Raw genomic sequence first — 25512 nt, forward strand, 5'->3', positions numbered from 1 at the left:
TCCTCGTCCATCAGGTGACGGTTCATCTCATTCTCTGACTCGTTGAGTCACTTCCTGAACTTTCTGGTTTCCTCTTGTTCTTGTGCTGCCGATGTTCTGCTGATCTGAGCCTGATCGATACTGATCAGGAGGATCCATCCTGAGGGCCACACATTTCCTTCTCGGGGACCTGGACCAGATTTCCGTATCTGAGGTAAGAAAATCCACCGGGACCGTCTGAAGAGAGACGGTGACGGGAGAAAGTGAAAGTAAACCCGGCCCGGGTCTCAGCGGCGGGATCGAGGCTTGGAGGTTTAAATCATTCGGTCAGAGAGCAGTAAAGGTCCGGGAGGTGATCAGGGTAGACTCGGTTTAGTGATTTAATGATTTAATGCAGTCGGGGCTGCCTCCAGAGGTCCTAGAACCCTCTGACATGAGGACAGGTCGCAGCGGGGATTCCCCAGGAGTCCGTGAATCTACCACCAGGAGAAACTCTGCAAAGTTTTTCACCAAACTTCACCATAAACTTCACCATATACTTCACCATATATTTCACCACACTTCCCCAGAGCTTCATTCTGATCAGAGTTACAGACACGTCCAGGTTTTTAACTGCATGTGAGCCACGGTAGCACATGGGTCCACCCTCATTTTATTCCCGGAGGTTGGTTTCAATCAGTCGTTTCACAGCAGGAGGAAGACTCTCCACAGTCTTCATCTTTAGTCGAGATTAGAAGCTGAAATAAATTTGGAATAAAGCTTCTGATCGGACCAAGAGGCTTCAGGGAGATTCCCGTTGTGTTCTGAGAGGCAGACCCCCTCTCCTCTCCCCATCTCCACCTGCAGCAGAGTTCACAATAACGATGAGTGAAATAAATATAGAGACAAGTTAGAGATTGAATCCAAACACCAACACGTGTAAATGACTAAACCCACATGTAGTGAAGTGGAATTAAAGGAGCAATGTGCGCGATGTAGAGACACCTAGAGGCGAGGTTGTAAACTGCTGTTGGGTCATATTTTCCTGTACTTGAAGATAATAGTAATAATAACAATAATAATGTCATCATACGTGAAAAACAAGCAACACAACAAAAACATAAGAATAAACAGAAAATAAAATGAAAAATGTGCTGTGACGTAGAGCTGGGTGTCATCCATGTAGCAGTGGAAATGGGAGTAGTACTTATGGGCGATATTGCAAGGGGGGAGGAAGTAAAAGATGACCGTCATGACAGGTCTAATGTCTTGTTTTTTTCTGACCTGACTGTGTTGGTAGCAGCTTAGCATCAGAATCAACTAGTGTGGTCTAAACACCTCTGGACCATCTGTCCCCCACAGACACATGGAGACAGCAGATACTAACCTAGGGGGACCACAGGAGCCCAGGTTGCAGTCTGAGGAGTCGAGGCTTGGGTCCGATGAGTCCAGGATGAGGTCGATGGGCCCTCTGATCTCCTGGGAGTCAGAGCTGACCTCCATCCAGCACTCCTTGAAGTTTGTGTTGAAGCTGAAGGAGGAGTTTGTCTGTCCCGTCTGCAGAGGAGTCGTCCTCAACCCCCAGCAGAACTCCTGTGGACACATCTACTGCTTCCACTGCCTGCAAGGACTTCTGTACGAGCCACTCCACCTTAAATACACGCTACCACAGTCCACCTTAAACACTCTCATTCTGATGCAGTCACTGAGCGCTGTGGTGTTCTTGTTCTACTTTAACTGCGTTTCAGGGAGAGTTCGTCCTCGTCCAGCCCAGTTTGTCCAGTGGAGGGAGCTGCGATCACACCAGCTGAGGTTAGAGACTCAACTCAACTGGCTACTGGTCCAACTTGTTACTAAAGATAGTTGCACAATGCTCCTTTAGTTTATTCATCTACAATGAAGGGAAACATTGTCTAAAAAGAGAGAGGAGATAATGAGATTAAACGAGGCCTTGGCACAAGTTTCCAATAAACATCTGAATAAAGGACTTACAGAGAAACATCTTGAAGAAACCCTGAAGTCCTGTCACCTTCTTTTTCAGCTGGATGTTTGGATGTGTCATCACCTGGATGACCCAGAACACCCAGAACATTGGATTTAATAAAGTTTTCTCCCCCCAGGTCTTTCAGGACAACTGCTGCAAACGAGAGATCTCCAGCCTAGAAGTGTACTGCACCAACTCCCCAGAATGCACCTCTGTCCTCACATTAAACCATCTGCAGGTAACTCATCCTGAAAGCTGGAAGCTGGAAGTTCTGATCGTATTGGTCCTCATGTGCCTCTCTCTCTTACAATGTGAAGAGTATCACTAAGAAAGTGACTTAGATTAGTTAGGACGCTTAAATCTGAGCTCTGCAGGTCAAGCACTAATCAGCTTCTTGAGCTGTCACTCACTTCTCAAATGTGGTGCAGCTACCAAACAGAACACTGATGATCACAAGAAATAGTTCCCAAAATTAAACTGTTGTTTCATAAATAACTTAACAATAACCTCCTTGACCTCCTTCTTGAGTCATTCTCCACTCCACTGGCTGAGGGGAGGAGGTTGTCATCCAAGAGTTTTCAGTTTATTTTGTTTCATTGGTCCCTCAGTGTGGTGAAGTCGTCGTAAAGCCTGATGTTGGGGGGTCTCATTCTCCAGACACAGAGAGAGCTGAAGCCAAGGAGCTCAGTGCTGGTCTCATCTGACCACATCATTATAGGAGTTTATCTGCAGCGTTTAAACCTGAGGGTTTGTTGATCATGATGTCACATGTTGTTAAGCTACTGGATTCACCTTCATCACAGGAGCTTGGGTGGTGTCAGAGGACCGGTCTGTCAATCTGATGGATCTCTGTAGCTTCTGTGGAGTAAATATTTCCGTGAAATGACTTTAATCCTTTGTCTGCAGGATCACCTTAAGTTGTGTCAGTATGAACAGATGCAATGCACCAATCCAGACTGCACCACGGTGCTACAGAGAAGGGACCTCCAGGATCACCTAACCAATACCTGTCCTCACCGGCAGGAGCCCTGTCCTCACTGCAGCCAGGTGCTCCAGCTCAGCCTGGTCCAGGTACAGTACCCATAGACCAGAGGAGTCAACTCTGCCTCTGAGTGTAGGGGTCCACATGAACTTCAACTAGTGCTGACAAACCATTAAAACCTTTAATCAGATAATCTCAGGGTTCCTGTCCATTAATCGCATTAATCATGATGATGGTTTAATCCATGTCAGTGGGTTAAGTTTGACAGCTCTTTTATCTCCTTTACTTGTAACCTTTTTGGTGATTTGTCCTTTTTGGTCCCGTTTTCTCAGGACAGGTTTCTTGTTTGATGCGAGTAAAGAACAGTTTCAGTTTCGTGTCTCTAACATACAGTTAATCTTTAGTCATGTTGTTTAGTTAAACCAAGGGTTTCCACCCTGTGACGTGTTTGTGATGACTCCCCATTAGGATCATGTGCAGAGCTCATGTCTGGAAGTAGAGGTGGACTGTCCTGATGGCTGCTCCCTGAATGTCCCCAGACACAAGGTGAGCCCATCCTCATCCTCATCTTCATCCTCATCCTCATTCTCATTCTCATTCTCATTCTCATTCTCATTCTCATTCTCATCCTCATCCTCATCCTCATCCTCATCTTAATCTCCATCTTCATCTCCATCTCCATCTTCATCACCCTCACCGCCATCGTCATCCTCATATTCATCTTCATCTTCACCCCACCCTCATCTTCATTTTCATGCTCATCCTCACTCCGACCCTCAACCTCATCTTCACTCTCATCCTCATCGTCACCCTCATCCTCCTCCTCATTTTAATGCTCATCCTCACCCCCATCCTCATCCTCCAATGGGAGGAAGAGGACATGTGTCCAGTCCAGTCTCTGGTCATGAGTATCTTCAAACTGGTGCCAAGTAATGAAACATAAAATAAAAACAGCTTCATTCTCCACACGGTTTCAATTTAAAATTTAATCTCAGCAAGTTAGAGTTGGACAGATTTTAGGACGTCCTCGTAAAAGCGTTTGTATGGTTCCAGCTGCCCGAGCACAGAGAGACATGTCCCGAGGTTCATACTGACTGCTCCTATAAGAGGTTCGGCTGCTCCGTTCAGGTGAGTCCAGAACGACGCCTGAAGTAGACGTTTACTACCAGCTCTGTGCTCTGTGTCCTGGTCTCTGACACCTGGTGTCCTGTGTCCTGTGTCTTGGTGTCCTGTGTCCTTTAGGGTAAAAGAGGGAAAGTGAAGCTTCATGAGGACACCGCTGTCAATCACCACATGCTGCTGGTGCTGAGGAGCAACACTCACCTGGAACAACAGGTAGGTGAACACAGCTGAGGCCGACGTCTCCAGGAAACATGGGGATAGATGCAGCTGTAGCAGGATTATAATCTGTTGATTACTCTGAACCTACTGTAGATGCTGTTAAAGGCCTCAGTATATTCCAGTTTGTCAAGAACCATTGAGGACACATTAAAACTAATGTCATTTTAGTAGTGTTGTTAAAACGAGATGATGATGATGATGATGATGATGTAAATCCATGAAACAGATGCTGCATGTAGAGAGGAGTTCACTGGAGAGAGACAAATAAATAGTTCTGTTCTGTTCCTGGAGAGCTGCTGTTAATGGAGGACGAACACACAATGTCTTCTCTGTTTAGTTCAGGTTCATTTTGATCTCCAGACACAGAGAGATACTTCAGTCCATGAGTCCGATGGTTCAGTTGTTAGTCTGTCAACTTTACTCACTAATGAGCTCTGTCCTCTGTCAGGTGGAGGTTCTCCAGGAGGAGGCGCAGCTGAGGAGGAGGGAGGTCCAGACGGGGAGTTTACTGCTTCCTGGTCTCGAGAAGCAAATCTGTCCTCTGCTGCAGCAGAGCAACAACAACGAACACGTCGTGTCTACGGCTCAGGTTAATGCTCTTTAACCCTCCACAGGTCCAGGAACCAGATGTGGTAACTTCATTTATCAGTGAGGTTTATCGTCATGTGGTTTTCATTGAGCCAATCAGAGGAGATCAAGGAAACATTGTCAGGTCTAATCAGGGTCTAATGTGGTCTACAAGGTCCCCCTCTGAACTGGTTTATTAGGAACCATGAAGAAGAACAAGTGTCCTAATGTTGTCTAATGTGATGATGTTGATGATGTTCTAATGTGACAAACACATGTTTACATTAGTTTAAGGACCAGGAACCAGATATGAGACATTCATTCATCTGGATTTAACTCAGGAACGTTAGAAAAGTCCTACAATAACCCACTAGGGTTGAAATGTATTATTGCTGGTATTTCAGTGAGAGCCCTGTGAATGGTTAAGGCTCGTCTCCACGTCTCCGTCTCCGGGGCGTCAGGGGGACATTCGTCTCTACCAGTCAAACTCAGGCTTGATTTTAAAGCTATTATTAAGGAGGAGGCTGAGGTTAGTCACCATGGGAGGATCCTGTGTCTCACCTCCACATCTCTCTCTGTCTCAGAGGACACTCAGCAGGCAGGACGACGTGCTGTCCTCTGTCCAGGTGGACGTCCGGCAGGTGTCTCGGGGACTGGGTCCTACCCTGGAGGAGCTGGACCAGCTCAGACAGTCTCTGGATGCCGTGATGCAGGAAGTGTCAACAGCCGAGGCCCTCAAAGAACACCTGGGTAAAGCAGTAGAACAAAACCTGGCCACCAGAGGGCCCCGTCTGGTCCACAGGATGAATTAGCTTTGAATTAGCAAAAACATGCAATTTATCAATGCAGTTAATCCTAATCAGTCCACCAGGGGACGCTCTGCTTTCTGGGACACTGAGACCAGAGTAAACAGCTGATGATATTTATAGATTGTTATGTTACTGCCCCGTGAGAGCACACTGGCCCCTGGCCTACTATGAGGTTCACCCCGTAGTTTCAGTTTCAGTTTAACATTTACCTGTTATGAGGAGATGAATTGAAACTAATCCATCTGAAACTAAATAGGGAGCCATACTTACATTTTACTGACCGGAGTCACTGAGACAATAACATCACACTAGAGCAGCTCCTTCCAGGTAAAACATGGTCGACACAGTTATCTCAGTTATCATAGTTTATAGTGCTCTCATGATCATAAATGGAAAATATATCAACACACAGTCAAAGGCACCAAGATTAAATTCATAGAAAGTGTTGAGATGTTCACATCAATGAGTACTTATCAGACCTGTTTCCATGGAAGCTGAAGAGGACGGACTCAGGTCCCAGGTCCCGGTGCTGGTGTCATTAGTGGTATTTTCTTCCTCCAGGGACGCTGGAGGAGAACCTGAAGCGTCACTCGGGTCTCCTGGACCTTCACGCCGCTCAGCTCAATCTCAACAAGCAGCACCTGCAGGAGCTGGAGGCCACGTCCTACGACGGCAGACTGATCTGGAAGATCCAGGACTTCAAGAAGAGGCGGGAAGCCGAGGTGAAAGGTCAGTCACCGTGCCTGAGCAGCGTGCCGTTCCACATCGGACGCTGCGGCTACAAAATGGCCATGAAGGCGTACCTGAATGGAGACGGCGAGGGGAGGGGCTCCCACCTGTCGCTGTACGTGGTCCTGATGCCCGGAGACTTCGACGCTCTGCTCCAGTGGCCGTTCAGACAGACCGTGTCCCTGTCGGTTCTGGACCAGAGCGGCGCCTCTAACCACCGCATCCTGAGCTTCAGACCTGACCCCACCACCAAATGCTTCCAGCAACCAGCCCCCGAGTCCGTGAGCAATGTGGCTGTAGGCTTCCCCTGCTTCATTCCCCTCAACCTGCTGGAAAACAGCCCGAACGCCGCGTACGTCAAAGACGACACGCTGTTCGTCAAGGCCAAGGTGGACATGACGGGTCTGGAGCAGCTCTGAGGGTCCGGGTCGGGTCTGGAGGTCGGTTCAGGGAGGACACTGAGGTTTAAAGGAGCTGTTAAAAGGATTTAAATGAAGTTTAAATGATGAATTATCATTTCTAGAGTTTTTTTTAATGTGACTTTTGTCAAGAAAGAGAAGAAGAGGATTTCTTGACTCGTGGAAATCTTCAGGATTATCTCAGGGATTATTATCAGGGACTGGTCAAGACTACGTCAAAGAGCTCAGTTAATTATTAGGTTTTAATAATGTTTGTAGCAAGGCCCACACTTTCTGCCTCAAAGAAAATTCCTGATTTCTGCTCATCCAGAGGCCGTTACCACGTTGATTTTATTTATTTATTTATAATTTTATGAATTCATGGTCATTGTGTTGGAAGCTGCTCTGCTGCTGCAGCTCTTCAGGACTCACGGATGAATAAAGGATGAATAAAAGATGAACAAAGGATGGAGACTCTTGGAAAACAGTGCTAGCAGCTCTTAACAAGCTACATGGCTACGAGCTGCAGTTGTGAAAAAACTAAATGTATCTGAAGTTTTAACTCCTTCATTCTGATCCAGATTTGCCCGTTAACACATCAGCGTGGCACAATAACACAAACTAACCAACCACGGATCAACTGACCATCAACTCGTGTCCTGAAACCTAAAATCACTGCTTTTCTCAATGGAGTCTGGTGGAGTATGGAACACGTCAACCACAGTTCGCTGTAGTTAATATACTGACTGGGGGATGAATGAGCTCAGATGCTTTTTTAAACTGGACACATCTAGTCTCTGATGAGGTCTCTAATAAAACCCAGCAGACGGCAGTAAAGTAGTAGTAGCTGCAGATATGTATAGCCTGCATAAAACCAGGCTGCATTTCCTAGTCCTCCTAGGAGGTGGTAGTTGGATGGTGGAGCAGATAGTTGATGTGCAGCCTCACCTGTCTCCTCACCTGTCTTCATGGAGGCGGCCATGTTGGTACGGTCACATGATCAGAGATTGGTCCACAAGTCTGAATGAGCTCCTACTAGTGACTGTTCCTACACACTCCAGAGAAATCAAGCTGTTCCTTTAACTCTGGGGTCAGGATTTAATGATGGTGTTTCATTCAGATTTCTCAGCAGTGACGTGGAGGGAGAGTTCAGGTTCTGTTTATCATCCTGTCTAATGAGGAGAGATAAACGTACTGACAGCAGGTTTCTATACAATGTCAAGATAATTATCAGGTTCATGTAGAAAGAAAATGACCAAGAGCCAGAATACAGTCTCCTGACTCTGCAATAACCTACAGGGGTCAGAAATAAATGAATAAGTAAATCAAATCAAACTTTATTTTCATACGGATATAACACAAAGTGCTTCACACGGCTGAAATGGGCAAAAGACTGAAACAGAAACATGTGGTAAGAAGAGAGAAACAGAATCAATAAGAGTAAAGTTATAAAAATAACTGAGTAAACACTTGAGTTTATGACCATCTGAAACAGTGGAATAAAGGAAATAAAATGAGATGAAATGGAATTAAGATGAATGAAGTCATGTAGAGGATGAACGGTGATTTAAAGGGAATCCTACGTTCTGACTGGCTTGTGTTTTCATGATGTCAGCTACATACCCAGAGTTCAGTTTACTTCAGAGTAAACTCTCAGACGTCTCTATGCTGCGACCAGGCAGCAGAACTTAGAACACACTCACAAATGAGTCCAACGTGTTGATATTCTACTTAGAAATGAACTACCAACTTTTATCGACAAAGATCCTTGTGACAACTGTCTCTGAATAAAATTATTACTGAGGAAAAGACCTGATGATTGTTTGATAAGTTTTCATTTCTAACTGAGGACATGAGCTCAGATGTGATGAGCTACCAACACAAACAGGAGATTAACAAACAATGATAATCATCAACATAAGGAGGACAAAGTAGACAAAGAACATTAGAGTTAAGTTCGCTTTGTGTGAGGAACCAAAAGGTCTGTGGAGCTCAGGGAATAGCTCAAGTAATTTAAGGAAACGTGTGGCATGGTGCAGCTTTCTATAGGTGTCAGGTTACAATATACAGCAGAAGCTTCTAGTAATATTTACTTCAGTATGAATACACCTACATTTACAGCAGCGCCATCGCAATAAGTATCGAACCATGAGCCGTAACTGCTCCATTATATTGGACTGTTGTTAGCATTAGCCTAGCTCAGTCATCATGTCATTCACCTTCTACTGGATGTGGACATGAGCTCCACTGAAAGAAATAAGATCCACTGAGAATCCACACTTTATTTATTTTGTTGAAAACTTGAAAGTAATGCAAATATAATGTAATGAAATGTAATGCAATTCAAAGACAGTAATTATTATAATGTAGCTAATAAATAATGCATCATGTTTTTGTTTGAACACAGCTGTAGGAGGTATCTGATGTGAATAAACCTCGTCCAGCTCAGTCTGAGGTGTGATCACTCCGTCACCATCAGCTTCAGCTCCTTTAAGTCCGAGAGGAGCTCCAGACCTGATCCTCCTGGACTGGTCTTGCTCAGGTGCAGCTCTCTCAGGTGTGAAGGGTTCAAGCTCAGAGCTGAGGCCAGAGACTGGCAGCTTCTGTCTGTGCACCAGGACAATCTGTGGAAGAAAACGCGTTCAACATGTTCAGACCCAGGAACCTGGTCTCTAGAGTCCAGAAGTGAACACTCATCTGTTTGTTTATTGTTTGCACTTATCAAAATAGAACATTACACCTAGAAGAAAAGATAAGGCAAATGTGAAGGAGAGGTCATAAAAACCCGAGTGGGCCCCACTACTGGAAAAAATAATAAAAACCCACATGAGCTTCATACATAGGCTAACATCTGTGTTTTGAAACACACAAATGCAATAAATGATACTTCAGATCACATTTAAACAGCCCAAAGACAGATCTGATCAATACAAATTAAATAAAAAATGCAAGTGTGTTGTTTCAGCTTTCTTTTAAATTCAGGTACTAAACCTGTTCACATAAAAAGTCTCACCTCAGTATCTCCAGCTGACACTTGGGTTTTCTTAGCCAATCACAGAGCAGCTTCATCCCTTGGTCCTTCAGCTGGTTGAAGCTCAGGTCGAGGTCTTTGAGAGCAGAGGAGCAGCTAAGAGCAAAGGTCAGAAGTCGGCAGCAGGAGTCTGTTAAAGTGCAACACTTCAGGCTGCAAGAGGAGGTTTAGTTAGTAGATGGAGTTCTTTCATAGTACAGCAGGACACAGACACTATACAGTACAGTACACACAGTACAAACGTATCTTCCACCGGTCTGAGTCACTTCTACTGGTTCCTCCTCAGTCTGGTTCACTCTGGAACAACTCCACCCAAACACTAGGTGGTGCTGTGTCTTTTTTACCAGTCATTTTAGTTTCTACTTCCTGCTTCACTTTCAACAATGGAGACTGAACAGGAGTCTCCAAACCTCCTCAGTTAACCTGACTCAGTCTGTACTGATCCACAACTATCAGTTAGAACATGGAGGAGACGCACTGTTACCAAGAGGACCAATCACAGCCCTGGTTACATTTAAACATTAAAGAGGACCAATCACAGTTCTGGTTACATTTACGTTTTCTGCCTGCCCTCTGTCCTATTTCATTTCTTTCTGTTTTTTTCTGACTTGTGCTGCTGATTTGAATTTGAATTTCAACATCTGAATTTCCCCATCGGGGATCAATAAAGTAATATCTTATCTTATCTTATCTTATCTTATCTTATCTTATCTTATCTTATCTTATTTACCAGCTGTATACTGACTGTACATGACTGATAACTGCTCGGTTTGTACTATACTGACTTTCAGTGATCTGTTTTAGCTTCAAAATGGCCTGAAAACTATCTCTGTCTGTGCACACCTGGACCCATGTGGCAGCTTCAGAATCATGGCTACGAATACTCACTTCAGTGTCTCCAGTTTGCAAAGTGGCTCTGCCAAGAATTCAGAAAGGTTTTCAACTCCAAGGTCTAGGAGGTGGTTTCTGGACACATCCAGGACTCTGAGGTAGGAGGGGTTGGACTTCAGACTGGAGGCCAGTTCAATACAGCCCGTCTTCGTAAACCGACAGCCAGATAATCTGTTGGGAAAAACCTTCTTCATGAAAAGGAGAACACAATAGAAAGTCCACAATCTGACCTCTGACCTCTATGTCTCACAGATGGAAGTCTCAGGTTGCTGATGTTGTGTCAATATTAAAACGTTAACGTAAAACGTTATTAAAATGTTCTACATTTTTATTTAATATAAGTGACTCAGTTGCCCTGAAAGTCCAATGCTGCAGAAATGTTTCACTTTATGCTGTTTTAATGGAGAACCACTGGTGTTCTTGGGCTCCTTGTCTTCCTCCATGACCCAGTTTCTCTTCACATTCAGCTCATGGACTCATGTCCTGACATTTTCTTTCAGAGTTCACTGGTAGAATTCACAGTTCATTGGTCCATCAATGATGAGCAGATGCAGCAGAACAGGCCCAAACCAGGACATTAGCGCCCCCCATGTTTCATGGAGGGATGAGGTTCTGATGCTGGAATGCAGTATTGGTTCATCTCCAAACATGACGATGCCCAAACATTTAAACCAAACTATTCTACTCTGGTCTCATCTGTCCACTAAACATTGTCCCAAATGTTCTTTTTGGACAGAGAGCAGTGTCTTTGGTTGTTGAGTGGATCCATCAACATGAACATCAGCCAATGTGAGAGAGGCCTTTAGCTGCTTAGAAGTTCCCCTGAGTTCCTCTGGTTCCTCTCCCACTATGATGGAGTGATGTTTGTTGGTGGACCACTCCTGTGGAGAGGAACAGTCGTCTTCAATCATCTTTATAGATGGTTGTGGAACCTTTTCCAGCCTGATGAGCAACAACAACTCTTTTTCTGAGCTCCTCACAAAGCTCTTTTGTCCGTTGTCATCACACACTTCAACACAAACATGTGTTGCGAAGATCAGACGTCCAGGTTGTCCATTAAATCCTCCTGTGCTTGCAAGGCACACTCGGCTATTTAACGGTCTGTCCTGGTTAGAACTGAACATCAAATCAGCTACGGTGGATTTTTTAAATATTAAAAAGGTTTTAGTTCTCAGCATGTGTCTCACCTCAGTGTATCGATCATGGAGCTTTGATGCTTCAGCAGAGCAGCTACTTCCTTGACTCCGGCATCACCAAGGTCATTAGCACCCAAATCCAGTTCCTTCAGATGTGAAGGGTTGGAAACCAAAGCTGAGACAAGAACTTCTGCATCTTTACTTTGGAGGTCTGTCTTAAAAAGCCTTTACAGAAAAATTAGACATGTTTTATTTTAAATCCCCGTGGTTTCTCTTTTTGAAAACAGATGTTTTCAGTTCAGCTGAAAATGATTCCTTCATACTGTCAGTCTAAAGGTGGGAGTCTCACCATAATCTTTGCAGCTGGCAGTCAGGGCTCCTCAGGAGGTCAGAGAGACGAGCAACTCCCTTGTCTCCCAGACTGTTCCTACTTAGATCCAAGTTTTTTAGGTGGGATGGATTTAAGCAAAAAGCCGAGACCAGCAGATTGCATCCGTACTCCGTGATGCCACAATCAGATAACCTGCAGGCAGAACAGGGAACAGGGTTAATGACAATGACTCCTTCATATTTGAACCATCCCAAGACTCTTACTCTACTAGCACCAGCAATTGAACAAACTTCACATTCTAACATGGAAATAAATGTATGTTTACCTCAGTGTTTCCAAGCAGCATTTTTCAGCAATGACTGGAAATAACATCAGTTCATCCTGGAATTTATTTTTGCTGAGATCCAGCTCTCTCAGGTGGGAAGGATTCTCAGTTAGAGCCAGGGTTAAAGGTTTGCATCCAGTTTCAGTAATGCCACACCGTCTCAAGCTACACCACAGGAAACACGGAAAAGAGTTTTAGCTCACACTGTAAATACAAAGCGTATCGGCTAGGACCACAGTCAGGCTAGATCCTTCTTCAATCTGCAGGAGAGTATTTGTACTCTAACATGGTCAAACATGATGAAACAGTAAAGTTAAATTCATCTGAACCTCTGGCAGGTGCTATAAACTTGTTTCTACTATGATAACCTTACTCTTCCCTCCCAGCTACACCAAACCCATGATTCCATGGGATGTATTACACATAGAAATCCTGCTGTGGAATATAGACAATAACTCTCTCATAGACTACTGCACACAAAGAGGGGCTCGGAGGATTTTACCTGAGTCGCTGAAGTTTGCAGTGGGGACTTTTTAGTCCAGAAGCGAGGGGCTCTATTCCAATGTCCTGCAGTTGATTTCCACTCAGGTCTAACTCCTCCAAACCAGAAGATTTGAAGCTGAGAACTGAAGTGATGACCCTACAGCATCTGACAGTGAGGTTACAGTCACTTAACCTGAAGTGAAGAAGAAAATGTGGGTTAACGTGTCACAACTAACACTCTTCTGCATTAAATCTCAAACTCAGAGCATCAGAGGTGTTTCTTCAATCCATATACTTACAGAGCGGTCTTTGACACTTTGAGCACTGGCACCAGCCTCTCCAGAACCTCATCTGAGCCATAGTATTTCTTCAGTTCAAAGACAGACAGGTCATCTTTCGAAACAAGCAGCACAAAGGCCAGAGCTGACCAATGAGCAGGTGAAATTTTGCTCACATCTCCAGAGCTCTGGTAGCTTTGGACTTGCTCTACTAGAGACCGGTCACCCAACTCATTGAGACAGTGGAATAGATTGATACTCTTGTCAGTGTAAGAAAGTTTCTTGATCTTCTCGTGAATGTAGTCGATGGTGTCCTGGTAGCTCTGTGGACTCCCTTCTTTAAGTCCCAGTCTGCTCTGAAGAAGTCTCTGATTTGTTTCCTGAGAGAGGCCAAGCAGGAAGCGCAGGAACAAGTCCCACTCTCCAGAGTCACTCTTCAGGGCCTTATCCACCGCGCTCTTGTGGAGGAAGATGATAAGAATTTCTCCTTCCTCTGACATCACCATCACTCCGTGGTAGAGGAGGTTCTTCTTCTTCTCTATGAAGGTCTGTAGTACATACAGAGCAGCAAGAAACTCCTGAACACTTAAATGTATAAAAGCGTAAAACTCTTGTTTGTAAAGACCACATTCTTTTCTGATGATCTGCGTACAGATTCCTGAATACACGGCAGCTTGGTTCAGATCAATTTCACAGTCTTTCAGATCTTCTTCTTTGAAGATCATGTTGCCTTTTTGTAGCTGTTCAAATGCCAACTTCCCCAACTTCATGATCAGATGTTGGTCTGTTTCTCCTTCCTGGTAATCTTTCTTCTGTTTGCTTTTTGTCTGGACGATCAGGAAGTGTGTATACATCTCTGTCACAGTTTTGGGTAACTCGGTTTGTTGTTGATCAGTGAGGAGGCTCTGGAGAACCGTGGCTGAGATCCAGCAGAACATTGGGATGTGACACATTATGTACAGACTTCTGAGCGGCTTTGACTGAAGATGGTCATAGATTTTCTGAGCAATAACATTGTCACTGATTTTCTTCTGAAAGTACTCATACTTTTGCTCGTCAGTGAAACCTCGTACCTCGGTCACTCTGTCGATGAACTCGGGAGGAATCTTACTGGCTGCAGCCGGTCTACTCGTGATCCAGATGGACGCGTTGCGCAGCAGTTTCCCTTTTAGTAAGTTGGTCAGTAGGACGTCCACTGTTGTAAGCGCTGTAACACTGCGGCACATTTGATTTTTACTGAAGTCCAGCGCTAATTTGCTTTCGTCCAAACCATCAAAAATGAATAAAACACTACAGCTTTTGTAATCTGATATTTCCAAATCATTAACTTCTTCAAAATGTTGGCATATTAAATCCTTAAGACTCAAACGCTCATCTTTTATTAAGTTCAGTTCTCTGAAACTGAAGGGAAATATGAACTGGATCCCTTGGTTGGCTCTTCCAGTTGCCCAATCATAAGTGAACTTCTGCACAGCCACAGTTTTTCCAATGCCAGCGATGCCCCTTGTCAAAACTTTACGAGGAATGTCTTCTCCTGACAAAGGTTGAAAAAGGTGATTAAGATCTATTTTCCTCTCCTCGCTCGTATTCCTTGAACACTCTAATTCAGTTATTTCATGTTCTCCATTAATTGCCCCGTTCTCTCCTTCTGTGATGTAGAGCTCTGTGTAGATCTTGTCTAACAAACTCCATGATGCATCTTCCTTTAATCCTTCACGGATTTTCTCTGTTTCATCTTTAAGGAAAGATTTCAGGTCATCTTGACATCTTCTGATGTTTTCTGAAAGACCTACATACAGTAGCACAAATGTCAAGTCATTTCTTGTTTTCCTCTAAGTTAACAAAAGTTTTCAGGTTTTCAAACTATCTTACTGCAGGATGATCACATGCTGGTAGACTAACAAGGTTCAGGTTAGTATTTAGTGAAAAAGCACATCAAACCAGCGCATCCTGGTGTGTACATGCAGGACAGAAAAGACAAACAGGTGACCGTCACTAACTTTACCAGACAGGAACGTTTTTAGCTTCTGTTATTCATTGCCACCATAACATCTAGATGTTTAAAGTAAACATGTGGATTAGCTTAACACAGAAAAAGCTCAGTACCTTTGGGTTGGGAAGGAACCACATCAGCCGTGGTGGAAGATTGAACTGAAACAGAAATAACATCTTCTAAGAAATGATTAAAAGCATGTTATAACCCTGCCTGGCCTGGATTTAACCAAGCAAAAAGGTAGGAGCCTCTACTGGATAATTACTGGTGGTGGTGGAGAAGATGTTAGTCTGGGGGAGAAGAGTCAAATCATTGGCTATATCAAGCAGAGGAACCACCTAGAAACCACTAAAACTGGCTTAAGAACTTTATTACAGACTGGAAGGATAGTGGAGAATCATGGTCTTCCAGTAAGAAATAAATCCTGATTGATGGTGAAACATTTGGTGAAATCAGATGGAAGAAAAGCAGCAGTAGAACTCAGTGCTGTGATGTGGGGTTGGTGCAGTTGCTCAGTTCCAGGTTCATCAACATTGGTCCCAAAGAATGAGGTCAGCTGACTACCTGAATACACTGAATGACCAGGTTCTTCCATCCAAAGTCTTTCTTCCCTGATGTACTAACCATAACTCTAACCCTGATCTAAACCCATACTCCCAGATGACAACACCAGGATTCATGGGGCTCAGATAGTGAAAGAGGTTCAGGAAGCATGAGACCAGACCAGAGTCCAGACCTGAACCCATAGAGAATGTTTGGGATGAGCTGGAGACTCAGACTCTGACATCATCAATACAAGATCTGAACTGAAAACACTGGATGGAAGAAATCTGGAGACATTGGACTAGACAAACTAGAGAGGAGGAGCTCCGCCCAAAGACTAGAGGGGAGGAGCTCCACCTACAGACTGGAGGAGCTCTGCCCACAGACTAGAGAGGAGGAGCCCCACCTACAGACTAGAGGGGAGGAGCTCCGCCCACAGACTAGAGGGGAGGAGCTCCACCTACAGACTAGAGGGGAGGAGCTCCACCCACAGACTAGAGGGGAGGAGCTCCGCCTACAGACTAGAGGGGAGGAGCTTTTATTTGGAGAGGCAGTATTTCTAGCACATGTATAATTCACTTCAATTAAAAGTAAATAAAGCATTCATTTGTTTATTTGGGATTCATTTACCATATGTGTTAAGAGTCAGATTCCCTTGAACGTTAACGCTGGATAGATGAGGCTGGTTGACGATGCTTCCGTTGTTGGCGCTGACTCCTTCCATGTTCCTCGGCTTCACTTCACTCTGAAAAGCAACAACAACAACACCATTATTATGGGTGTTAAGGCCTCCACCTTTGTGTAATAATTAATATGTGATTGAATGAAGAAGTGAAGTCCATAATGCCATTAGACAGTGTGTTAAGAGGATTTAGTCTGTGCAGATTATAACAATGAAACACTGAATATACTATATTATTTGATATAGGCCCATCACTGAGGCTGTTTATTATAGAGGATGTTACTTTCCTTGCTGCCTTTGCTGGAATTATTCTGGTTTTTCCTGCCCTAACCAAACAGGCTGTCATTTATTCAGCAACAAAAATGAAGGAAAACCTCAATATGTCATCTTCTTTTGAAGTTTTGAAAGGCCTTAAAGAAATAAACAACCATCTTACCACCCTGTGATGCTGCTGAAACCACAGTGTTCCTGTTTTCCATTCTTCCACCGTCTGACTTCAGAAGAACCTGCAGTCAACCTGACTTTGGAAGTTAGCATCAGGACACTGTTGGCTAGTTCAGCAGAAATGAAAGTGAGTCTCTGCAATAGCTTTTTGTTTGTCTTCTGCCTCTGTGATCATGTGACACACCAGGAAATACGCCCATCTTTCTATCTGACTCATCAGACCTCACACCATTTACCTGGAAAAGAAAACAGCCCTGCATGTGCTACTCTGGTGTGAAGATGAGTCATTTTCTGTTGACTGTTTTCTCCAGATGAGTTTGTTTGTAGAAATTTGCAACTCAAATTTCATTGGACTTGTTTTTAAAGTGCCAGATAAATCTATGAGTAACAGCACACACCAAGTGTTACAAAGCTCAGTCTCTCAACAAGACACAGAGGTCACATTAAAGCTTTATTAAGATTTGTTTGTCATGATCCAGGTCCTGTGCATTGAATCGGCTCTCTGTGCTGTAGCCGTGGCTCCTGTGTTTAGCCAGTTACCTGCACTACCAGCAGCTTTTGTTTTTCCCACAACTCTGGTGTTTCTCTGTTTGCCTTTTCATTTTTGTGTTTTTTTGCTTTTGTATTTGCTTACGACAATGAAAGAAAATGAAAAGCAGCTCCTTAGGCCAGTCCTCAAAGGGAACATCCCGACTAAACCCCAACCAAGAATAAGACCCGTCACCCCATCAGGAGTATCAACAGAAACCTCAGACAGCTTTGGTTTGGTTTCAAATGAGGGAATCACCACGAGACATAATGAACATGTTTACAAGCAAACAGCTGTTGGTGCTGGAGGAGGCAAACCACGTCTGCAGTCTGTTGTCTCGTCCTAACAGGTTAAGACAAGCCAACGCTGCTAGGCGGCCTAAACTGAGGCTGAGTGGCATCACAGGCTTCTAATCTCATGGGACTTGATCCAAGCCTTTCTGTCCTCCACCCTCCCCACATTCACAGAGTTACTTACTTTCATTGTTATTGAAAGTTTGGTGCAGTAATGATGAAAGGAAGGAAGGAACTGTTTCTAGATCTGGACCGTTTAGGGGTGATGGGAGGAGACTATGGATGGAGGTTTCCTCTCTGTGACATTTTCATTGTAGGTCTGAAGCAGCTTCTCCTCCAGAACGTTCCTCCTCAGCAGTCTGAGGAAAAGGAGACACTGCTGAGCTTTTATGGACCAGAAGGTGTTTTCTGATAGGATCTGACATGTGGAGCTCCAGGGACCAACGAGTGAACCTGCTCCACGTGGCTCCATGAATGTAAAGCAGGGCTGGATGTTTGCTCCTGAAATCCAGGATTAGTTCTTTTTGTCTTTGTTTAATTCAGGTTATTTGTGCAGCAGCACTGACATCTGAGTCAGTCTGGATCTGATCTGAGTCAGTCTGGATCTGAGTCAGTCTGGACCTGATCTGAGTCAGTCTGGATCTGAGTCAGTCTGGATTTAATCTGAGTCAGTCTGGACCTGATCTGAGTCAGTCTGGATCTGAGTCAGTCTGGACCTGATCTGAGTCAGTCTGGATCTGATCTGAGTCGGTCCGGATCTGATCTGTGTCAGTCTGGATCTGAATCGATCTGGATCTGAGTCAGTGGAGGACTGAATATGTCCTGGGTCACTCGGAGGTCCAGAGGTCCAGACTTGGATGGACGGGTCCAGACCTGGAGGGACTGTTTCAGGTTTGTCCTGTTGTTGTAGTGATGCTGGATGTGTTTGTGACTAAAAGACGACTTCTTCTTTCTCCATTCATCCATTCACCATGATATGTTGGATTCAAGTTAATGTGGATTTAAAGATGTGGGACGTGGGACGTGGGTCTAATGAACCTAGACCTGCAGTACGTCCATGGAGCTCTGCTCTAAAATGAATTCAGAATGAATTGATGCATAAGTGCATCCATGAGCTACATGTGTTTGTCCATCAGAATAGCAGTTGGCCAGTGTGGGACTACTCAGTGCTCTCAGTGACTGTTTGAAGACAAAAGCATGAGGTCACAGATTCCCACAGCAGCAGGGGTGGTTATAAAAAGGGCCGACGCTGGTTGGACTGTAACTGGACTCCTGCAGGATGAGCTGCCCTGGACCAGCTCCACTATTCTTAGAGCCTTTGTTGTTCTGACGGCGTCTGACACCGACACACTGACGACATGTGGAAGGTCAAACGTGAGTGTCCCATCGTTTTCACTGCATGACTCTGGTTTTCACTCAGAAATGACGGAGTGTTGTAGAAGGTTTTGACGGACTAGAGGTTTGTTAGACCCAGAGATGGAGGATTAACGTCTCCTTTGTTTCCAGAACAATTCATTTGAACAGATGGAGATTTCATAAGGAGAGGTGGACGTGATATAAACGTAATGTTTCAGTAGTATAAACAGAAAACACCAGTGCAGACTGGATTCCCTCCTAGATACATGATTTAAGCTATAAATAATATATGACTGATATGTCTAACGTCTCTATGTAAAGGCCAGAGGTTAAAAGCCATGTTGGGGGTTAAAATAAGAACCTCGGTGGTGATCACATGGCTCATGACAGGGGTCTGTGGACCAGACCTGGAACTGGAGGTTTTGTTCTAGTTCTCCTCTCAGTGACACTAAGGAGCAACACCTACAGATGTGTTACTGTGGCTGTGAAGAACTTTAGGGTAGAAAGACGGAATATATAAATTTACAAGGCTAAAAGAAGAGCTGCATACATATATTCAGACCTTTAAGATATTTCCTATTAAAATGTTTTCACTGTTTTTCTGTAGCTCCAGTCGTGTTTCCTATGGAGACAAGGTACCGGCCAATTCTGGAGGTAAACGCTCTCATGCTTCAGTTTCATTTTTTTTATTTAAAGCTAGAACCACACTGAGCTCCAGTCAACATAGTGTGATAGAGGTACTGTGGTACTGATGAGTTATGACAGACGTGTGAACGTATAATGGTTCTGCTTTCAGCTCTATTTGTGTCATACTCGGAATATAATACAATGACACTATAGGAAACAATGAAAGGAGGTAGATTTGTTTCTCATCATGCACTTTGAGAAAAAAGTGGAGAATAAAATGGACCTTCTGCGACTATAACAGCCAAATCACGTGACTGTTTCTACTAAATGTTGTGCAGGCTGTTAGATGAAGTGGTGAAACTAGACCTGATACTGGACTTCAGTACCAAAGAAATCCTTTCTCTTTTAGCTCAGACACAGTCTGGTTCTCAGTATCTGAACCCAAAAGTGAGACTGTTCCCAAGGAGAAACCACACAGTCTTGAAGAGGAGGCCTCACTGGGGCAAGATGAATTTAATAGAAATAAATAGTAGTGGCCCTAATACTGTTCCGTGGTCCCAAGTCTAGTTTCACCACTTCATCCAACAGGCTGCACAGTATTTTATAGCCTCTCAAGCTCCACTTTATTCTCCACATTTCAACTATTTCTTGAGGAGCATGATGAGAAACATTTCTACCTCCTACATTTTGTACATGCAGCAGTTAAAACCCTGTCCTCTGTGACATCGTCCTGTGTGCTCCATCAGAGTTTGGTTCCCCCTGACCCCATGTCCCAGTTCCACCTGAGGAGGGGTTCCCCTGAGGACGAGTTCCCTGACCTGTGCAGGAACTTCACCTGGATGGGCCGGATCCTCACCCCGGCCATGTACCGCCGACAGTTCCACCGCTGCACCCACAGCGGGGTCATCTTTGACGACATCATCCGCCCGGGTCTTGAGGAACCAGGTGATTTAAACCATCCTGTGGAGTGGATGTAACCTATAGACATGTAGCACCACCTAAACCAGACCAGACACTCCACAGAAATGACACACACACAAAAACACTTTAGGAACAACTCCTGAACAACTGTTGACCTGGCCTCCAAATTCCCTAGATCCCACCCCCGCCCCAATAGAGGGGCCATGTCCATCCTCTGATGAGTCGGCTCAAGAGAGACCTGCACTAGATTAGGAAGCTGGTCATAATGTTGTGGCTGGTCAGTGTATGTTCATGAAGTGAAGTCGTCCTGTCCAGTAACGTTCTCTGAATGTTTGTGCTGCAGGTGAGTGGTCCGGTCCCGTGTCTGTCGGCTGTGTAGCCGGTGATGCTGAGTCCTACGTCCTGTTCTGTGACTTCTTGGACCGAGTCATCGAAGCGTTTCACGGACACAAGGTCACCAACCAAACCCCAGAGAGCGACTTCAACTACGACAACCTGAAGGTGGCGCTGCATGTTTCAGTGATTTTAAACCAGAGAAACGTCAACATTCAGCCATGTTTAGCTTTTAACTCGACTATAAAAGTTACAGATCAGAAAGCAGCAGAACATCATCAGCTCAGATTTCATGACCAGTCCAGCAACATGGGACACATGCAGCCTACTCACGACTCAACAGTCCCTGAAGGAAACTCTGTCCTCATTCCTACACCACTAATCACATATCTAAAGTCAGCTTCTTCACATGTACCATGTACATATAGACAATCAAAAAATGTCTCTCACTCTCCCCCAGCCAAGAGGTAAAGTGCACAGAAACAACAGATAAAGACAGACTTGTCCTAACAGTAAAGAATAACTAAAGTTGACAGGTGAAGCATTAACTAGTATTAAGAAGAAAATAAAGAGTTCACAGTGTATGTGTATTAGTATCAGCAGACTGTTTTTCTGTATGAGGTAGAAGTTGTAATCTACAGTCAGTAACAGCAGCAAAGAGTTTCTTAAGGGAAGACTTGACAATAACTAATGATGCATCATTTCTCATCCTCTGAACCTTCAACATAGTGTCACACTAACAGACCGGTGTGTGCAGGGCGGTGACGACCTGGACGGGGCGTACGCTGCACGCTGTGAGGTCAGCCTGATACGAAGCATTGAAGACTTCTGCTTTCCAACGCACTGCAGCAGAGGAGAGCGTAGACAGCTCCTCTCGCTGGCCAGAAGAGGTACTGCATGTCTGTATCTCCACACGGGACCTCGCACAGAGTTGTGTTGCAGAGCTGGGCTGCAGAGTCAGAGAGGAACACGTGGTTTTCCAACCTAAAGTAGAAGGTCTGATACCAACACAGCTGCAACATCTGACTCTGATGTCTGGAGGTTCTCAGTCATCCAGGTCATGGTGATACAAAAGGCATTTAAAAAAAAAAGACAACACTCATCTGAGTAGCTTCTTTGGTTCTAAGAGACTGGTGGGAAGGAAGAGATGGTTCCTGTTTCCCTTCCCTCTTTAAACTCCACCAGTCTCTCAGAACCAAAGACTTGGATGAAATGTCTTCAACAAACCCTCCAGGTCCAGTTCCCATTTCTTTCAGCTGGTTTTTGGGTATAACATGACCAGGTGTTCCTCCTGAATTAGCTACTTAGAACCTTCAGTCCAGACCCAGGTTCTAACCCAGCGCCTCCTCGTCCTCCTCCTCAGCTCTGCAGAGGCTGGAGGAGGAGCTGCCGGGTCGACTCCTGTGTCTGGAGGAGCTGAACCAGGAGCAGGAGAAGCATCTGAGCCTGAAGCCTCCGTCTTCCTCCCAGCTCCGCACCGGTGTGGCCCGGGACTGGCCCGATGCCAGGGCCGTCTGGTCAGTCTGGCTCCATATGTGGACAGAGGGGGTCGGACCAGGAATCACAGCTTCACATGAACCAGGGGGGTCAAACCTATGGCCCACGGGCTAAAACCGGCCCAACAGAGGGTCCAATATGGCCTGCGGCGGGATGAATTTGCAAAGAGTGAAAATTAGAAATCATCATTTTCCAATAAAATTCACACTAATTTGAAAACAACACCGAGGCCCAGAACTAGACAGCTCAAATTACCCCATTACACTACACTGCACGTTTCAGGTTGTTGATGGAATATTATTTAAAAGAATAGTTCGACCCCCTGTGGTTAACGGTTGCTTGTGTCGTGCAGGCTGAGTGAAGACTCTGTGGTTAACCATTGCTTGTGTTGTGCAGGCTGAGTGAAGACTCTGTGGTTAACCTTTGCTTGTGTTGTGTAGATTGAGTGAAGACTCTGTGGTTAACCGTTGCTTGTGTTGTGTAGATTGAGTGAAGACTCTGTGGTTAATGGTTGCTCGTGTCGTGCAGGCTGAGTGAAGACTCTGTGGTTAACCTTTGCTTGTGTTGTGTAGACTGAGTGAAGACTCTGTGGTTAACCGTTGCTTGTGTTGTGTAGATTGAGTGAAGACTCTGTGGTTAATGGTTGCTTGTGTCGTGCAGGCTGAGTGAAGACGACAGCCTGGTGGTCTGGGTCAACATGGAGGACCACCTCAGGCTGGTGTCCACGCGGAACGATGCCAACGTGGCCAAAGCTTTCAGATGGATCTGCATCAACCTGCAGAAGGTCAGTGATGGGTCGGCTTCACATTAATGCACATTACTCTAAAGTGAAGCCAAACCTAGTAGACCTCCTCATGGTGGCTGGAGGCTCCAGTATAGGTCATAAGCTCCACCCCCTCCATGTTAGTGGGTGGGGCTTGGGTCAAACTGAAATGATATGTTTTGTTTTTGTTATAGAAACAGGACGTGCCCAATTGCCATGCCAACTGGTCCATAAATACTTTTTCTTGCAAATGTATTTGTATTTTGTTTGTATTCAGTATGTCAGCTTATACCATGAAGTTGTACATTGGTTCTGGGTCAGAATGACCAGAAGAAGAGCTGTAAACTGTAAAATGTGTCAAACCCAATGGACCCAGTCAGCACTGCGTCAGCCCACATGGCTCTAAATAGATGAAGGATTTTTAAAAGCATGAGCTGACTGTTTGCCTGTAGCTGGAGGAGTTCTACAGGGAGCTCAGACACCCGTTCATCTGGAAGCAGCAGCTGGGGTGGGTGACGAGCTCCCCGGCCGACGTGGGGACAGGTCTGAGGGTCAACGTCCACCTCAAACTGCAACTCCTCCCCAAACACAGACGGCTCCAGGACGTCCTGAAGAGACTGAGGATCCGCATGGACAGCACAGGTACACAGAGAGTAACCTGTAACCTTTAAATACATCTGTAGTACAGGCCAGGACACATGTGTTCATTTCATAGAGACCAAGACACTCCCAGTCCAGACCTGGTCCCTGACTATTTCTAAAGCCTCAGAAATTAAAATACACCACCTAATTGTGTGTTACACACATTTAGCCAACATCTGTGCAGCTAATTCATTTACATTGTTCACTTCTGTTCACATTTACACCAAACTGTAGGACAACAGGAAGGTCCATCTGAAATCCAAATTTGCTTCACTTTCCATCTGTAATTGTTTAGTTTCTCATTTCTTTCAGAATTTTATCAGTTTCTGCATAAAAATTACTCCAAACATCGACAGAGTTGATCACTACTGATGTGTTTAAGTTTCTCCAACGTGGGGTAGATTCTGTTCTACAGTCTGAGGAATCAATAAGTCTCAATCTGAAGTATTTAGACTTTTCTCTTGTTTTTTTATCTGACAAGGGACAGTGCACGTTAATGAACACCTATCCAGGCAGCAGTAGAGGTAAATATGCCAGAGTATAGCAACAATGCTATTTAGCATCCTCAGACTGACTCGGCTTTACAGAAAGATCATTTAGTCCAAAGGTGTCCCCTCTAAAGGAGGACCTGGTCCTGAGACCATGTTCAACAGAATATGAGAGCCCTTTCGTCTCATTTCCCAGAATCCTCGGGGCTGCACTGTGTGAGCAACGCGGCGACCTTCGGCCAGAGCGAGGTGGCGCTGACCCAGCTGGTGGTGGACGGGGTCAAGCTGCTCATCGCCATGGAGAAGAGGCTGGAACGCAACCAGGACATCGACGAGCTCATCCCCACACAGAAGTAGATGTGAGGAGGACGACCAGCCGCCTGCATCAGAGACAATATGTCCAGTTAGGAACTAAACCTTCTGCTTGGTTTCTACCGTCTGTGTTTGTTCCCCAGGAGAAGGAGAGGGTGAAAATAAAACTTGGATTTTAATTTACATGGGGTTTTAATTTGACTTCGCTTTTCTGCCAGAAGTCTGAAGGTAGCAGGTAGTGTGTTAGTAAAGCTCCTAGAGACTAGTCTCATGGCGGCCATGTTGGTAGGGGAACCTTCCTGACAAGTCTGCTATAAATATCAGAGCAGTGGATGTAAACAGATCAGATCAGCAGCGTTTTAGGGACAAAGAAAAAAAGAGACGTGAGTGACGTTAAAAGAGAATTCTGGAGAATATATATAAAAAAAAGACGGTGCAGACCAGAGCCAGACCAAGGGAACTTACTCCAACGTTGGCAGGTTTAGATGAGGCTGACGTTCAGTTTAATTTACATATAACAACACAAACTGTCTCCAGATGCTTTACAGAACCTGACCTGAACTTTGAGAAGATCTGGTCCTATGAGCTCTTTAAGATGCGATGGATGTAAGGAGGAGGAGTTTGAACTCTAAACCTGGACTAATGTGACATATTTTAAAAGGACAGTAATCCAACCTGGACCTGGACACTAATGCATCACTCTGAGACAGACAGGATGTCTCTGACCAGTCCTGGTCCATTAAAGGACAGGTCCTGGTTTCTCTCAGTAGGACTGGAGGCCACGGGGATGATATCAGAGAAACTAAGAGATTAGATAACGAAGGGGAAGACAGGAAGCTGGAAAGA

General features: G+C 44.8%; 3 protein-coding genes across 3 annotated transcripts; 2 read left to right on the plus strand and 1 right to left on the minus strand.

Moving 5' to 3' along the window:
* Positions 1 to 6: 6 nt before the first annotated feature.
* Positions 7 to 9117, plus strand: traf5 (Tnf receptor-associated factor 5). Its single transcript, XM_047577539.1, has 11 exons — positions 7 to 193; positions 1321 to 1593; positions 1707 to 1770; positions 2079 to 2180; positions 2849 to 3013; positions 3393 to 3470; positions 3978 to 4052; positions 4167 to 4259; positions 4714 to 4854; positions 5417 to 5582; positions 6203 to 9117. The coding sequence occupies exons 2-11, from the start codon at positions 1325 to 1327 to the stop codon at positions 6787 to 6789; spliced, it is 1740 nt and encodes a 579-aa protein (XP_047433495.1). The 5' UTR covers positions 7 to 193; positions 1321 to 1324; the 3' UTR covers positions 6790 to 9117.
* Positions 9118 to 9153: 36 nt separating this feature from the next.
* On the minus strand, positions 9154 to 16503 carry LOC125003944 (NACHT, LRR and PYD domains-containing protein 3-like). Its single transcript, XM_047578211.1, has 9 exons — positions 16410 to 16503; positions 13265 to 15032; positions 12985 to 13158; positions 12483 to 12647; positions 12176 to 12349; positions 11878 to 12051; positions 10688 to 10861; positions 9782 to 9952; positions 9154 to 9392 (listed from the first exon to the last, which is right to left on the minus strand). The coding sequence occupies exons 1-9, from the start codon at positions 16501 to 16503 to the stop codon at positions 9230 to 9232; spliced, it is 3057 nt and encodes a 1018-aa protein (XP_047434167.1). The 3' UTR covers positions 9154 to 9229.
* A 2505-nt stretch (positions 16504 to 19008) lies between these two features.
* Positions 19009 to 24849, plus strand: zgc:172076. The gene is made up of 9 exons (XM_047577569.1): positions 19009 to 19101; positions 19691 to 19737; positions 20457 to 20655; positions 20975 to 21132; positions 21722 to 21854; positions 22328 to 22481; positions 23122 to 23245; positions 23677 to 23866; positions 24551 to 24849. Exons 1-9 carry the CDS (start codon positions 19086 to 19088, stop codon positions 24709 to 24711), a joined length of 1182 nt encoding a protein of 393 aa, XP_047433525.1. The 5' UTR covers positions 19009 to 19085; the 3' UTR covers positions 24712 to 24849.
* The last annotated feature ends 663 nt before the right edge of the window (positions 24850 to 25512 follow it).

This window comes from Mugil cephalus, chromosome 2, assembly GCF_022458985.1.
Source record: "Mugil cephalus isolate CIBA_MC_2020 chromosome 2, CIBA_Mcephalus_1.1, whole genome shotgun sequence".
Classification (NCBI taxonomy): Eukaryota; Metazoa; Chordata; class Actinopteri; order Mugiliformes; family Mugilidae; genus Mugil; species Mugil cephalus.